The sequence below is a fragment of the Acinonyx jubatus genome, chromosome C2, assembly GCF_027475565.1.
Source record: "Acinonyx jubatus isolate Ajub_Pintada_27869175 chromosome C2, VMU_Ajub_asm_v1.0, whole genome shotgun sequence".
Classification (NCBI taxonomy): domain Eukaryota; kingdom Metazoa; phylum Chordata; class Mammalia; order Carnivora; family Felidae; genus Acinonyx; species Acinonyx jubatus.
In genome coordinates, this window is record NC_069384.1 from 127,038,793 (window position 1) to 127,056,236 (window position 17,444).

Genomic DNA, 17,444 nt, shown 5'->3' on the forward strand with positions numbered 1-17,444 from the left:
AACTTCCAGAGTCGCTAGAAGGGAAGGTAGGAAAATGGCCCAAATCCAAGCAGGGACACCCCCTCCCCCAAGCAGGAAGGGAGGATGGTGGGTGGGAATACCTGGGCCTGGTTGAGAAGCTCCCAGATCAAGTCCTCCTTGCCCCCCACCTTTCGAGCCACGACAGCATGAGAAGGGAAATGGGCCAGGTGACAGTCCTTGTATTCATCCACTGACTTCCGGGAGTTGTCCAGGCAGAGCAGCTCATACTGGTCCCTGTCAGCTTTGTTTGGCAGGTTCTCTGGGGGAAGAAAGCCCAGATGAGCCAACTGTAGACAGAGCTATGAGCTGTGGTCCCTGCTGCTCCCTGAATCACAGACACTATTTGACCTTATTGTAATAACTTTCTAGGCCCAAGATGGAGCTAGTCCTGCCGAGGTACCACATAAGTAAACCAAAATTTAGATCAGCTTTTTTGTCCCTGTAAATGCTCTGCTTGACCAGAAACAAAGTCTATTCAAATCAGCAAGTCCCCAAACACCAAGCCAACCCTGGGCCTTCTAACCTAGACAAAGTTGACTATATGGCCCCAGTCAATAGTCTATTTGTCTCTTCCTTGTCCTTTATTCATTTATAGAAGCTCCCTGACTTCCACCCCATTTTTCAGCTCTCCAAAAGGAGACTGTCAACTTCATGAAATGTTAAAATGTGTTTGTATCACCTAATTTGTCTTTAATAATTTTTTAACAACCTAAAGAGGACTGAAAGAAATTTTTTTCCAAATACATTTTATACATATGAGGAACCTGAGGCCTCAGGAGGTGAAATGACTGGTTCTCACTGCAGATAGACCCGGGGCCGGGAAGCCTGTTTGGCCCAGGACCCCTCTGACTACCCCACACATCTGTAACTCTGCCGATATGAATGATGACAGCAAATGTTTTCTGAGCACTCACAGCACACCAAAGACTGTGCTGAAGGCTTTCATTTAATCCTCATAGCAACTGGGGAGGCCAGTGATATGATGATGCCATTCTAGAGATGAGGAAACGTAGGCTCGGAGAGTCAAGGTAACTTGTCAGCTAGTCTGAGGCTGATGCATCACCATGCGAGGACAATCCAGGTCCCCCACTAAAATGGCAGTCCTCCCCTGGAGGCAGAGCCTGCTGGGGAAAGGTGGTGAAAGAGTTGAAGGAGGCATAGGGCCCCAGTCAGGGTACTCTACAGATACAAAGAGGGCCAGAAAACCTTGTGAGGGAAACAGACTGTTTGGTATTTGAAAGTGTTCTGGGTTGAATTGTGTCCCCTGAAATTCCTATATTGAAGTCCTAAATGCCCGTTACCTGAGAATGTGGCCTTACTTGGAAATAGAGTCATTGCAGCTGTCATTAGCTAAGATGAGGTCACACTACAGTAGTGTGAGCCCCTACTCCAGCATGACTGGTATGCTGATAAAAATGATACACACGCAGGGAGAATGCCATGTGAAGAGAAGGACTTAGGTTGGGCCGGTGTGACCACAAGCCAAGGGACACCAAAGATTGCCGGCAAACCACCAGAAAGCTAGGGGAGTGGCAAAGAACAGATTCCCCCTCAGAACCTCCAGAAGGAACCCACCCTACTCACACCTTGATCTTGGACTTCTAGCCTCTCAAACTGTGAGACAATAAACTTCTATTGCTTAAGCCACCCAGTTTGTGGTATTTTGTCACGGCAGCCCTAGAAAACTTATAGAGAAGGACTTTGGGGTTCATCAACTCTCACACTGAAAGAGAAGGAGTACAATTAGAGTTCTTGTATAAGGTTACAATTTTAATTAGGTATGTCGAAGAGAAAATACATTTTAAATCTTTATATTGAAAGAAAAAATTTTAATGATTTAGTAATATCAGAATTCAATTAAAAAAATCAATATGGTCTAATAGCTCCGGAAAGAAAGAACTTTACCTCAAGGTCCCAGTGGTAGCAGCAGCTCCCCAACACTCACTTGTACCCCAAAAGCCTGATGGATAGTCTCTTTTTTTTTTAATTTTTTTTTCAACGTTTATTTATTTTTGGGACAGAGAGAGACAGAGCATGAACGGGGGAGGGGCAGAGAGGGAGGGAGACACAGAATCGGAAACAGGCTCCAGGCTCTGAGCCATCAGCCCAGAGCCCGACGCGGGGCTCGAACTCACGAACCGCGAGATGGTGACCTGGCTGAAGTCGGACGCTTAACCGACTGCGCCACCCAGGCGCCCCTTGATGGATAGTCTCTTATAAACTTCTACTTAAAAGGCAATGAGTGGGGGTTCCTGGGTGGCGCAGTTGGTTAAGCGTCCGACTTTGGCTCAGGTCATGATCTCACAGTTCATGAGTTCAAGCCCAGCATTGGGCTCGCTGCTGTCAGAACAGAGCCTGCTTTGGATCCTCTGTCCTCTCTCTCTCTGCCCCTCCCCTGCTGACTCTCTCTCTGTCTCTCTCTCTTTCTCTTTCTCTCTCAAAGTAAATAAATTAACTTTTTTTTCGAAGGCAATGAGTGATCTATGTTTGCAGGCAAATGACTTTCAGTAAAAGTAAATGAGGACAAGCTGGGACAACCTGTTGTTTTCAGAAAGTGAAGATGTTTTCAAATGCTTCAGGGTGAGTGTTAGAAGACTCTGCCCACTGGCATAGTAACTGTGACCACTTGAGCAACCAGAGGAAATAACAATGACAATTATCTGGAACAACTTGATTCTGGGAAATGAAACCCATGAATGACCCCACTAATCAAATTTACTGATTATTAATAAGACATGTGTCAGTTGCCAAAATGCTAACAAACCAGGTCAGTGTGTAATAATGAGGGGACTGTGAATTGTGAATAGCTGAACAAAGCAACAAAGGACCTTGAACTCCTCTTTCATGCTAGAGAAAGACACTGTGTTGTAAGGAGCTCTGTGAAAAGTGATGACTTAAAGTTTCCTTTGAGGTAGCAGACATTTATCTTAAAAATGAACCTAGCATACTGAATATTCATTTGGTTTAAACATCTTGAACAATACAAGTGTATTCTGCATGTGATAGAAATTTGATTGGTTACAAAACAAAACCCAGATTCTGTAACTTCAATTTGCCTGAAATATTATTTTGGTTTTTTTGTTTCTTTCTGGTAAATGGCCCAAAACTCTTTTTTTTTTTTTTAATTTTTAATCTTTATTTTTGAGAGAGAATGAGAAAGTGGGGGAGCAACAGAGAGAGGAGACACAAGATCCAAAGCAGGCTCCAGGCTCTGAGCTGTCAGCACAGAGGCCAATGTGGGGCTCAAACTCACAATCAGTGAGTTCATGACTTGAGCCGAAGTCGGCGGCTCAACCGACTGAGCCACCCAGGCGACCCGGCCCAAAACTCTTAAAAGGGTTTATTTTTTTCAATGTAGAAACACAAAATAAATATATTTTTGTCCACAGTAATAATGCTTTTGCAACACCTCTAGTTGTAGATGTGCTAATAAGTTCTGAAATCATTATAATAATTTGTGTGTTTGTTTAAGGTGTTTGAAGCATTTAGGAGCCATTTATACTGAAGAATTCGGGAGAATGTGATTACATTTGAAATGGATATTGCAGTGGCTAAGAGAATTGAATTATTACAACTTGTCTTATTAATTGGTAAATACTGTTTCAATTCATTTAGTAGATTTGCAAACTGAACAAATTGAACACTAAACCAAGTACAAATAACAGAAATGATTTTTATACAGAAACTCTCCTGTATCATTAACGGTCTTGTCATCACCCATCTCTAGATGTTAGGAAACTTTCAGGTAAGAACCAGTTCCCCTGGCCAGGGTATGGCTCACATGATTCTCCCTCCATCCAGCACTTACCAAACACTGTCATATGCCTCACGAAGGCCACATCCCCCACACCATCCTGCAGACACCTGAGGAACGGGAAAGCGATAGTCAGGCCACTGTCTGTGACTTGGGCTCACCCCTGCCCTGGCAACCCCTCTGAGGCTCTGCCCTGACCACTGGCTCACGTGGCTTTGCCCACAGTTTCCCAGACTTCAGTGTGTCCTCACAGAGGCAATGGCCCTGTCTGAGGGGCTTTTGAACCTCCACAGCCAACCCGGGCCTAAGGTAGGCAGGAGCTCTGTAAGCCACAACCCAGGTGATTCTAGGGAGGGATGGTGTGAAGGAAGGACCCGCACTTTCCCCTTCAAAGGCAGCCTAAAGTGATTGATTTTTTTTTTTTTTAATAAAGCCCGATACATGGAGGATAAAAACTCAGGATAGCCTTGGATTCCCAGCCAGTTTTGTTCTGGTTTTGACCAGTAGCCATTTCTCTTACAGACATGGAAAGGTGCCTGCAGAGGGCTGGGAGGGAGGTGGGGAGAGGCGAGCACATGTCCCTGACACAAGGAGATGCTCTGCCAGAAATAAGCAAGCTGGGAGGTCTTGGCCTTTGGCCCAGCTGGAAGCCCAAGCCTGTGTGTGTGGATCCCAGAGACCTAGAGATAGGTCTGTTCCCCAAGCCCTCCCTGGTCCAGGAGGGAGAACACAGGCTCCTTGGGGGGCAAAGAGGGGCTCCCACACAGAAGGCTGCTCCTCAGGATGGTTAGGAGTGAGGGTGGGCCATGGGAGGCACTCAGGACCCTGGGTTTCACACTGACACCCTAGGTGGTCTGAGCAGGCCCTGTCTATTCCCTGTGCCTTAGTTTCCCCATCATCAAGGTGAGGAGAAGCAGAGGGGCCCCACTCACTTGAAGGCACCTGAGTAGCCGAAGTACGGTTCCTGGAAGGAGCAGGCACACTTGTCTGTCCCTTTCCCCACACACAGTTGACACAGTCTGGGGAACGCTGTCCTGTTCGCACAGGGGACACAGCTGCCGGAGAAGAACTCGGCCATTTCTGCTGTGGCTGCTCAACACAGACATATGGACCTCAGGGCATGAACTGGCTGGGGGCCTCTGGGTTGTGTATGTGTGTGAGTGAGTGGCCCTCTGTGAGATCCCATGAGGCTGTACATACTTCCCAAGACTGTCCTAAGGAAGCAGATGTCCAGAGGTGGCCAACAGTGCCCATAGCCAAAGAAGTGGATGGCCCAGGGTCCCCATGTGTTCAGACATCACACCAATGTGTGGGCCTGGGGTCCTAGCATGTCCACTGCAGAGAGCCACCTACCTACACTGAACCAAGGGACCGCTCACCTTGTTAACTCACCACCATGGAGGCTCTAGGTGTGGCAGACAGAACTCTAAACACTGCAGGAGCTCCAATTGCCCTTTCTTACTTCAGGACATGGTCCCACCCACCCCTCTCCCCTTTGGATCCAGGAGCTATGGTAGTTGATGGTAGTTCCAGGAATCCATGGGAGAGGGTTGGGATAATTTGCCTGGTGGTTGGTAGGGGGTAGGCCAACAGTCATAACTTTTCAGACAGATGTCCAGCAGTGTCAGACATGGAGGCAAAAGAGACCCCAAGAAAGGGCAAACACGGCCAGAGCTATGGCCCAGGCTTTGGCACTCCATCTGACCCCAAAAGCCCCTTGTTTCTATCACAGGCAAAACATGGATGCTGCAGAGTTGGCAGGGATCAAAAGCACAGAAAGATTTGCCCATCATCTTTCAAAGGCTAACAAGGCACCCTAGACTCCCTTGGCTCATCATAACTGAACAAAAAGGACATAAAAAATTCTTGGCTCCAGTCTGCTCCTCACTTCTTGCCCCCATCCCAAACCCTCACCCCAGGCACTAAGGCCTGACTGCCGATGGTGTGACTATAATCCCTAGTGAGCCTTCCTGGGAAGCTGGAAGGGAGTTCCCCTTTCTCATGAGCCGCAGGGATGGCCCTTGTCAAGGCAAACTGCTGGGGTTACAATGAATGTGGGGCTTTCAGAAGCTCAGAGACCAAGGGACCTTTGCCGAGAGAAGACTCAGCTGCCAGTTCCCGAGGGTCGCTGGTGCAGCAAACCCAGCTAGTCACATTTAAATCAGGCTGTCCTCTCCTCACCTTGTAGTTCATGAAACTCAGCGCCTGATAGTGATTATATGGCCCCAACACAATCTATGTGGGTGACTGGCGTAGGAGTCCTGCCTGAGGGCACCCAGCCCTAGCAAGCCTACCTTTTTCAATGGAGTCAGAAGGAAGAAGTACCCCAATGGGGATGTTCCACCCAGCAGACCATCCTAGGCCCGTGTGGCAAGACTTCTTGCCTCGGAGCTGGTTCAGCTGGAAGTCGCTGTCCTTCTTCACCACAGCTACAGCATAATGGTAGGTTTGTGGATCTGCAAAGGAACAGAGTGAAAGGAGGACCAAAGGAAGACACCACATTATTGCTAACTAATCTTCCAGAGTGTGTGCAATGGGGAACTTCAGGAAATCCTAGGACCTGCACCATCTCCTGGTGAACAGGTGAAAAAAGAAAAAAATTGGCCTTTGATTAACAGGAGTGGGGTGGGGGGAGTCCATTTTCAGGGCAATGAACACTAGTTCCTTTAAGCCAGCCCCTTGTAGCCAATGGAGACGTGGGGTTGGGGCCACCGGCTACTACAGGGCCTGCAGGGCATTCTTAGGGAGACCTTCAGCTCCCAGTCATTGTGATGTTACTGTTTCTCCCCAAAGGCTTTTCTCCTTTCTCTGTTTCTTTGCCTGCAGCCCAGACACAATGGTAAAGGTGTGAGAGGCAGGATGCAGGGGTGACCCCGGGATTTTGACAGAGCCCTGAAAGTTGGACACAGATGGAGGTGGGCTGTGCTCATGTACCCACTGATGACAGTTATGGACAAGTATGGGAGGAGGCAAAGCCTTATTCTTCAACTCCCCCCAAATCTCTCCTCACATCATTCACAGATCCATGTTCTGTAGCAACTGCAGGGGAATTAGCACAGTGAAGAGGCTGTCCAGATCTGTGTGTCTCCAGAGAAGGGCCTCTCAATGGTGCAACCCCAGTGGGTAAGTGATGGACTCTGGACAGCACTGCCCCCTCTTATCCAGTAGTACCAAGGGCATTTCGATCAGGATGCATACAGTTCACAATTTCCCAGGGAGAGTCAACATTCTAGCCCTTGTAGGTCAGCATAGATGACAGACTCCTTCAATCCAAAGAGCTCCAGCAACTCTGTTCCCTACAGGCTGACAGAGACCCTGCCTCCCCCTATGGCTGCAGTGTCAGACCAGAGACCTGGGACCCCAGGGAGAACGCACCATCTTTTGACCCAAAGAATTCTGCCACAATGGGCTTCAGGTTAAAGGGGAGCAGGCCTGCCTCAAACACCAAACCTCCTTCGACAGTCACAGCATCTGCTTCATTTGCCTGAAAGAGAAGAGACCAGACCATGAATGGAGCCCCTAACCTAGCCCTCTGCCAGGGACACTTGACCCATAGATATCTGCATGGGTCAGACCTCATTCCCTCCTTATTGTCCACTCAAATGTCACCTCAGCAACGCTCTCTCCAACCACATCTTAATACAACCACTCCATGCACAAATGCTGAGCTCCCCCTTTGCTTTTTCCTTCAGTCAACCACCTGACAACCATTCATTGTAAATTCTCTTCCCCTTTGGAATGCAAGCTCCACCAAGGTGGGGATACTTTTTTTGTTTGGTTGGCTTTTTCCTGCTGTATCTCAGAACCTAGAGAAGCACCTCCTATAGGTAAGTGTTCAATAAATGTTTGTTGGAGAAGTGAGTGAGTGAATTGTCAAATATTTCCATCCATAAGAAGTTATGGCTTGCACTCACAGATCTGGATTCTCTCTTCAAGTATCTGTCAGCCTAGGATTCCTTCCTTCTTGTGAGAAGCAGCAACCTCACAGCCTCTTCTCAGAAGTGAGGTAGATCATTTCTCAACCCATCATGGAAACCTTTTTTTTTTTTTTTTAAAGAGAGAGAATGAGCAGGGGAGGGGGAGAGAGAGAGAGAGAGAGAGAGAGAGAGAGAGAGAGAGAGAGAGAATCTTAAGCAGGCTCCACAATCAGCACAGAGCCCGACACGGGGCTCAATCTCACAACCATGAGATCATGACCTGAGCTGAAAAAAGGAGTTGGACACTTAACCAACTGAGCCACCCAGCTGCCCTTAGAAATAATTTTTTAAATTCATTTATCAATTCACATTTGAATTAACTTGGCTTTTTCTGAATTTAGTGTTGTGTTTCTATATACTTGCCTCCTTTTTCCTCCTCCCATTTTTCTTGCATATGAATTTTATTTATGTATTTATATATATAGTATATAATTAATACTCTGTTGTATGTATCAGAACTCAATTTAAATTAACTTAGGTAAAAGAGGCATTTAGTATAAAGGTAAAAGGACAAGAAGGCCACTGGGCCTAGTGAATACCATCAAGGTCAGAAGCAATTACATACATGGGTTTCAGTTCATACCCATGGGCTCCAGCTCATTACTGGTGGTTCCAGATTGTTCTTGCTCTTCCCCCACTTTACCTACATCTTCCCTTCCTGGCTGCCTCCTCCTCAAGCTCCAACGGCTTATGAAAAGTCAGTAGTCTTAATAGAGACTGTATAACCTGCTTCAGCAACTGCATAAGGTCAAATTCTTGTAACAAATCAATCCCCCCCCAATAGATGAATTAGAAAAAAAATAAATAAAAGTTTGTATTCATGTTTTTGACCCTTACTGAATATTTCCCAATTGTCTTCCAGAAATGACACAGAATTTATAATTCATAATACCAATAACAATGCATATTAATGTCACAGAAACCTACCAGCAAGAAATTCCATCATTTAAGAAATGTTATTACATTTCTAGGTATAAACTGTTACTTTAAGGATGGCTTTATTCAGGGGCCCCGGGTGGCTCAGTCTGTTAAGAGTCTGACTTCGGCCCAGGTCATGATCTCAGGTTTGTGGGTTGGAGCCCTGCATCAGGCTCTGTGCTGACAGGTCAGGGCCTAGAGCCTGCTTTGGATTCTGTTTCTCCCTCTTCTGTCTACCCATCCCCTGCTCACACTCTGTTTCTCTCTATTTCTCTCAAAAATAAATAAACATTAAAAAAAATTTTTTTAAACAATGGCTTTATTTGCATTTGATCATTAAAAAGTATGAACATTTTTTCCTTTATTGTTTATATCTTTTACTAGTTGTAATTTCTTTTCTGCAAGTGGTTTGTCTATAGCTTGTTATCCTTAAGCATTTTTTACAAATTTAAATGATATCTTAATCTAGTTTTTACATTATGCTGTTTTGTCATAGTTGATGTGAATATATTTTTGTATGCTTAAGGTCTTAAAATCTTTTTTTGTCAAAGATTTAAAACTTTTACATTTCCAAGCTTATCTACCTCTGTGATTTATCTTGTTATGTCTATCTATATTAGTCAAATTGCGTCAAACTGAGAGTTTGTTTGGTAAATGGATTAAACACTTCTCTTAATTTTGTTGCTGAAGAGTTACCCAGGGGACACCTGGGTGGCTCAGTTGATTGAGTGTCCGACTCTTGGTTTCAGCTCACGTCACGACCTCATGGTTGGTGAGTTTGAGCCCCGCATCCAGCTCTATACTGACAGTGCGGAGCCTACTTGGGATTCTCTGTCCCTTCCCCCCAACCTCTCTCAAAACTAAATAAACAAACATTAAAAAAAAAAAAAGAGGTACCCAGTTGTCTCGCTAAAGAATCTTTTCTTAGTCATTTACTTAGAAAGTTTGCCTTATCACACATATCAGTGTAAATCTATACCTTATCATACATATCTGTGTAAATCTACATGTATCTTACCTAAATGTATTAAGCCTATGGCCCTAGTGCCCTAATGTTGGATATTGATCATAGCTGACATCTGCATCATATCATGTAGACAACTAGATAGATGAATATATATATAGCAAGCTGTGAATATGTATGAATTTTGTTTGCTTTCAGGCCTCCTAACATCTGCACCAGGACCCTGGTCTTTGTAATACTGCTGTTTAAATATTTTATAGTTTCAGGTAGGCCTCCACCACTCCCTTGCTAATTTTCTTTTTTAAAATACTATTTATAGGGGTGCCTGGGTGGCTCAGTCAGTTGAGCATCCGACTTTGGCTCAGGTCATGATCTCACAGTTCGTGGGTTCGAGCCCCGCGTTGGGCCCTGTGCTGACAGCTCAGAGCCTGGAGCCTGCTTTGGATTCTGTGTCTCACTCTCTCTCTGCCCCTCCCCCACTCGCACTCTGTCTCTATCTCTCAAAAATGAATAAACGTTAAAAATTTTTTTTAAATAAATAAAATACTATTTATATTCTTATCCATGTGCTTTTTCTTAAGATTTTGTAATTATTTGATACTTCTAAAAGGACTATACTTTGATGAAAATTATATTAAACTTATTAACTTTGAGAAAATATGCAAGTGTTTGATATTTAATCTTCCCATCTAGGAATATGTCATATGTGTTTATTAATAAATATTGTTCATTTATCCTAGACCTTTGTATTATATATATATTTTTTAATATGAAATTTATGGTCAAATTGGTTTCCATACAACACCCAGTGCTCATCCCAGAAGGTGCCCTCCTCAATACCCACCCTCCCCTCCCTCCCACCCCCCATCAACCCTCAGTTTATTCTGTTTTTAAGAGTCTCTTATGCTTTGGCTCTCTCCCACTCTAACCTCTTTTTTTTTCTTCCCCTCCCCCATAGACTTCTGTTGAGTTTCTCAGGATCCACATAGAGTGAAAGCATATGGTATCTGTCTTTCTCTGTATGAATTATTTCACTTAACATAACACTCTCCAGTTCCATCCACGTTGCTACAAAGGGCCATATTTCATTCGTTCTCATTGCCACGTAGTATTCCATTATGTATATAAACCACAATTTCTTTATCCATTCGTCAGTTGATGGGACATTTAGGCTCTTTCCATAATTTGGCTATTATTGAGAGTGCTCCTATAAACACTGGGGTACAAGTGCCCCTATGCATCAACACTCCTGTACCCCTGGGGTATATTCCTAGCAGTGCTACTGCTGGGTCATAGGGTAGGTCTATTTTTAATTTTTTGAGGAATCTCCACACTGTTTTCCAGAGCGGCTGCACCAGTTTGCATTCCCACCAACAGTGCAAGAGGGTTCCCGTTTCTCCACATCCTCTCCATCTATAGTCTCCTGATTTGTTCATTTTAGCCACTCTGACTGGCGTGAGGTGATATCTGAGTGTGGTTTTGATTTGTATTTCCCTGATGAGGAGCGATGTTGAGCATTTTTTCATGTGCCTGTTGGCCATCAGGATGTCTTCTTTAGAGAAGTGTCTATTCATGTTTTCTGCCCATTTCTTCAGTGGATTATTTGTTTTTCGGGTGTGGAGTTTGGTGAGCTCTTTACAGATTTTGGATACTAGCCCTTTGTCCAATATGTCATTTGCAAATACCTTTTCCTATTCCGTTGGTTGCCTTTTAGTTTTGTTGATTATTTCCTTTGCTGTGCAGAAGCTTTTTATCTTCATGAGGTCCCAATAGTTCATTTTTGCTTTTAATTCCCTTGCCCTTGGGGATGTGTCAAGTAAGAAATTGCTGTGGCTGAGGTCAGAGAGGTTTTTTCCTGCTTTCTCCTCTAGGGTTTTGATGGTTTCCTGTCTCACATTCAGGTCCTTTATCCATTTTGAGTTTGTTTTTGGAAATGGTGTAAGAAAGTGGTCTAGTTCATTCTTCTGCATGTTGCTGTCCAGTTCTCCCAGCACCATTCGTTAGAGACTGTCTTTTTTCCATTGGATATTCTTTCCTGCTTTGTCAAAGATTAGTTGGCCATACTTTTGTGGGTCTAGTTCTGGGGTTTCTATTCTATTCCATTGGTCTATGTGTCTGTTTTTGTGCCAATACCACGCTGTCTTGATGATTACAGCTTTGCAGTAGAGGCTAAAGTCTGGGATTGTGATGCCTCCTGCTTTGGCCTTCTTCTTCAAAATTACTTTGGCTATTCGGGGCCTTTTGTGGTTCCATACAAATTTTAGGATTGCTTGTTCTCGCTTCGAGAAGAATGCTGGTGCAATTTTGATTGGGATTGCATTGAATGTGTAGATAGCTTTGGGTAGTATTGACATTTTGACAATATTTATTCTTCCAACCCATGAGCATGGAATGTTTTTCCATTTCTTTATATCTTGTTCAATTTCCTTCATAAGCTATCTATAGTTTTCAGCATACAGATCTTTGACATCTTTGGTTAGGTTTATTCCTAGGTATTTTATGCTTCTTGGTGCAATTGTGAATGGGATCAGTTTCTTTATTTGTCTTTCTGTTGCTTCATTATTAGTGTATAAGAATGCAACTGATTTCTGTACATTGATTTTGTATCCTGCAACTTTGCTGAATTCATGTATCAGTTCTAGCAGACTTTTGGTGGAGTCTATCGGATTTTCCATGTATAATATCATGTCATCTGCAAAAAGTGAAAGCTTAACTTCATCTTTGCCAATTTTGATGCCTTTGATTTCCTTTTGTTGTCTGATTGCTGATGCTAGAACTTCCAACACTATGTTAAACAACAGCAGTGAGAGTGGACATCCCTGTCGTGTTCCTGATCTCAGGGGAAAAGCTCTCAGTTTTTCCCCATTGAGGACGATATTAGCTGTGGGCTTTTCATAAATGGCTTTTATGATGTTTAAGTATGTTCCTTCTATCCCAACTTTCTCAAGGTTTTTATTAAGAAAGGATGCTGAATTTTGTCAAATGCTTTCTCTGCATTGATTGACAGGATCATATAGTTCTTATCTTTTCTTTTATTGATGTAATGTATCACATTGACTGATTTGTGAATGTTGAACCAGCCATGCAGCCCAGGAATGAATCCCACTTGATCATGGTGAGTAATTCTTTTTATATGCTGTTGAATTCATTTTGCTAGTATCTTATTGAGAATTTTTGCATCCATATTCATCAGGGATATTGGCCTGTAGTTCTCTTTTTTTACTGGGTCTCTGTCTGGTTTAGGAATCAAAGTAATTCTGGCTTCATAGAATGAGTCTGGAAGTTTCCCTTCCCTTTCTATTTTTTGGAATAGCTTGAGAAGGATAGGTATTATTTCTGCTTTAAATGTCTGGTAGAACTCCCCTGGGAAGCCATCTGGTCCTAGACTCTTATTTGTTGGGAGATTTTTGATAACTGATTCAATTTCTTTGCTGGTTATGGGTCTGTTCAAGTTTTCTATTTCTTCCTGATTGAGTTTTGGAAGTGTGTGGGTGCTTAGGAATTTGTCCATTTCTTCAATGTTGTCCAGTTTGTTGGCATATAATTTTTCATAGTATTCCCTGATAATTGCTTGTATTTCTGAGGGATTGGTTGTAATAATTCCATTTTCATTCATGATTGTATCTATTTGGGTCATCTCCCTTTTCTTTTTGAGAAGCCTGGCTAGAGGTTTATCAATTTTGTTTATTTTTTCAAAAAACCAACTGTTGGTTTCATTGATCTGCTCTACAGTTTTTTTAGATTCTATATTGTTTATTTCTGCTCTGATTTCTATTATTTCTCTTCCTCTTCTGGGTTTGGGGTGTCTTTGCCATTCTGCTTCTATTTCCTTTAAGTGTGCTGTTAGATTTTGTATTTGGGATTTTTCTTGTTTCTTGAGATAGGCCTGGACTGCAATGTATTTTCCTCTCAAGACTGCCTTCGCTGCATCCCAAAGCATTTGGATTGTTGTATTTTCATTTTCATTTGTTTCCATATATTTCTTAATTTCTTCTCTAATTGCCTGGTTGACCCATTCATTCTTTAGTAGGGTGTTCTTTAACCTCCATGCTTTTGGAGGTTTTCCAGACTTTTTCCTGTGGTTGATTTCAAGCTTCATAGCATTGTGGTCTGAAAGTATGCATGGTATGATCTCAATTCTTGTATACTTATGAAGGGCTCTTTTGTGACCCAGTATGTGATCTCTCTTGGAGAAGGTTCCATGTGCACTCGAGAAGAAAGTATATGCTGTTGCTCTGGGATGCAGAGTTCTAAATATATCTGTCAAGTCCATCTGATCCAATGTATCATTCAGGGCCCTTGTTTCTTTATTGATTCTGTGTCTAGATGATCTATCCATTGTTGTAAGTGGGGTACTAAAGTCCCCTGCATACCACATTCTTATCAATAAGGTTGCTTATGTTTGTGATTAATTGTTTTATATATTGGGGGCTCCCATATTCGGCACATAGACATTTATAATTGTTAGCTCTTCCTGATGGATAGACCCTGTGATTATTATATAATGCCCTTCTTCATCTCTTGTTACAGCCTTTAATTTAAAGTCTAATTTGTCTGATATAAGTATGGCTACTCCATCTTTCTTTTGACTTCCAGTAGCATGATAGATAGTTCTCCATCCCCTCACTTTCAATCTGAAGGTGTCCTCAGGTCTAAAATGAATCTCTTGTAGACAGCAAATAGATGGGTCTTGTTTTTTTATCCATTCTGATACCCTATGTCTTTTGGCTGGAGCATTTAATCCATTTACATTCAGTGTTATTATAGAAAGATATGGGTTTAGAGTCATTGTGATGTATGTAGGTTTCATGCTTGTAGTGATGCCTATGGTACCTTGTCTCACAGGATCCCCCTTAGGATCTCTTGTAGGGCTGGTTTAGTGGTGATGAATTCCTTCGGTTTTTGTTTGTTTGGGAAGACCTTTATCTCTCCTTCTATTCTAGAAGACTTGCTGGATAAAGGATTCTCGGCTGCATATTTTTTCTGTTCATCACATTGAAGATTTCCTGCCATTCCTTTCTGGCCTGCCAAGTTTCAGTAGATAAATCCATCACTAATCTTATCAGTCTCCCTTTATATGTTATAGCATGCTTATCCCTAGCTGCTTTCAGAATATTCTCTTTATCCTTGTATTTTGCCAGTTTGACTATGATATGTCGTGCAGAAGATCGATTCAAGTTATGTCTGAAGGGAGTTCTCTGTGCCTCTTGGATTTCAATGCCTTTTTCCTTCCCCAGATCAGGGAAGTTCTCAGCTATGATTTCAAGTACACCTTCAGCACCTTTCCCTCTCTCTTCCTCCTCTGGAATCCCAATTATGCGTATGTTATTACATTTAATTGTGTCACTTAGTTCTCTAATTCTCCCCTCATACTCTTGGATTTTTTTCTCTCTCTTTTTCTCAGTTTCCTCTTTTTCCATAATTTTATCTTCTAATTCACCTATTCTCTTCTCTGCCTCTTCAATCCAAGCTCTGATCACCTCCATTTTATTTTGCAGCTCATTTATAGCATTTTTTAGCTCCTCCTGACTGTTTCTTAATCCCTTGATCTCTGTAGTAATAGCTTCTCTGCTGTCCTCTATACTTTTTTCAAGCCCAGCGATTAATTTTATGACTATTACTTTAAATTCATTTTATGTTACGTTGCTTAAATCATTTTTGATCAGTTCGTTAGCTGTCGCTACTTCCTGGAGTTTCTTTTGAGGAGAATTCCTCCGTTTCATCATTTTGGATAGTCCCTGGAGTGGCGAGGAACTGCAGGGCTCTTCCTCTGTGCTGTCTGGAGTAACTGGCATTGGTGGGCGGGGCCACAGTCAGACCTGATGTCTGCCCCCCAGCCCACCGCTGGGGCCACAGTCAGACCGGTGTGTACCTTATCTTCCCCTCTCCCAGGGGCAGGACTCACTGTGGAGTGGTGTGGCCTCTGTCTGGGCTACTTGCACACTGCCAGGCTTGTGGTACTGCTTCGATGGGATCTGGCGTATTAGCCGGGGTGGATCCACAAGGTGCACAGAGGCAGGAGGAGCAGAGTCAGCTCACTTTGCCTTCGGTGGTCTGCTTCAGGAGGGGCCCCTCTTCTGTGGGCCTCTCGTCTATGCTTGGCTCTGGAGAGTCCATTCTGCTAGTCTTCTGGCAGTTTTCTGGATTATTTAGGCAGATGTGGGTGGAATCTAAGTGGTCAGCAGGACGCGGTGAGCCCAGTGTCCTCCTACCCTGCCATCTTCCATTTTCTCTCTAAAAAAACACTCTTCTCAGGACTAAATAGCCTGACTTGATGACACAGGAAACACCACGACTGCAGGGCAGGTCCAACCGGGTTTACACCACATCCCTCAGGATCTGTGAGCCTCAGGTCACTGACCTCACCTCCAGTTTCTCAACTGGGACAGGAAGGCTGGGCCACAGGGGAGAGAGAGCCAGGCTCTGTGCTGAGAGAGGACTCTCACAAGGCTGTCGTGTGTTGTCCCTCCACTGCGGAATCTATATTTGTTAAAATCTTGCAGATCTGTCATGATTTTTTTCCTGAAACATTTTTCTATTATATTATAGTAGATTATATTGTAGCATAATAGAATTATAGTATGTTATTTAAAATTTTTTAATGTTTATTTATTTTCGAGAAAGAGAGAGAGCACACAAGTAGGGGAGGCACAAAGAGAATGGGACAGAGAATCCTAAGCATGCTGTACACTGTCACCCCAGAGCCCAGTGTGGGGCTCGAACCCATGAACCGTGACATCATGACCTGAACTGAAGTTGGATGCTCAACGAGCTGATCCACCCAGGTGCCCCTATAGTAGATTATTTTAAATAAAAATAAGTCATAAATTTGGGTTACTTTTCCCCAACTAATGACTGTTGTATATGAAAATGACATTGTGATATGTTTATCTTTTGCCAAACTAATTTATTCATTCATAAATAATTGTAGTAATATTTTTCTTTTTTTATAGTTGTACCACAATTTGTTTATTTGTTAACCAGTTGATGGATATTTGAATTGTTTTTAATTTTAACATTATGAAAAAAGCAACTGTAAACATTAACATACAGGTGCTTATGTAGACATATGTTTTTATTTTGCGGGGGAGTAGATACACAAAAAGGGTAGTATGGTAATTATATATTTAACTTCAGGAGAAAGTTCCAAACTGTTTTCTAGATATGCTATTTTGCATTCACACCAGCACTATCTGAGGGTTTCAGTTGCTCTAAATCCTTATTAACACTTAATGTGATCTGTGTATTTTATTTTGACCATATTAGTACATAAGTAGTGCTATTGTCTTGATTTGCATTTCTATAATGACTAATAACTTTGGATATATTTTTATGTGCTAATTTGCCATCTGTATGTGAGTGGATGTCTGTTCAAATCTTTTGCTTATTTAAAAAATTGGGTTGTCTCATTATTATTGGGTTTTAAGTTTGTTTTTTTGTTTCATTTTAATTTACATCCAAGTTAGTTAGCATATAGTGCAATAATAATTTCAGGTGTAGAATCCAGTGGTTTATCCCCTGCATATAACACCCAGTGCTCATCTCAACAAGTGTCCTCCTTAATGCTCCTTGCCCATTTAACCTATCCTTCCACCCACAACCCCTCCAGCAACCCTCAGTTTGTTGTCTATATTTAAGAGTCTCTTAGGGGTGCCTGGGTGGTTCAGTTGGTTGGGCTTCTAACTTTGGCTCAGGTCATGATCCCACTGCTCATGGATTTGAGCCCTGCGTCGGGCTCTGTGCTAACAGCTCAGAGCCTGTAGCCTGCTTCAGATTCTGTGTCTCCCTCTCTCTCTGCCCCTCCCCCACT

General features: G+C 42.9%; 1 protein-coding gene across 1 annotated transcript in view; it reads right to left on the minus strand.

The window, feature by feature from the left end:
• Nucleotides 1–17,444, minus strand: part of LOC106987376 (inhibitor of carbonic anhydrase) — a 56,782-nt gene that overhangs the window by 21,080 nt on the left and 18,258 nt on the right. The window contains exons 3-7 of the mRNA XM_015085656.3: nucleotides 7,151–7,259; nucleotides 6,070–6,231; nucleotides 4,708–4,864; nucleotides 3,830–3,885; nucleotides 102–280 (exon numbers count right to left, since the gene is read on the minus strand). Coding sequence (XP_014941142.1) covers nucleotides 102–280; nucleotides 3,830–3,885; nucleotides 4,708–4,864; nucleotides 6,070–6,231; nucleotides 7,151–7,259 — 663 coding nt within the window. The remainder of the gene's footprint in view (nucleotides 1–101; nucleotides 281–3,829; nucleotides 3,886–4,707; nucleotides 4,865–6,069; nucleotides 6,232–7,150; nucleotides 7,260–17,444) is intronic.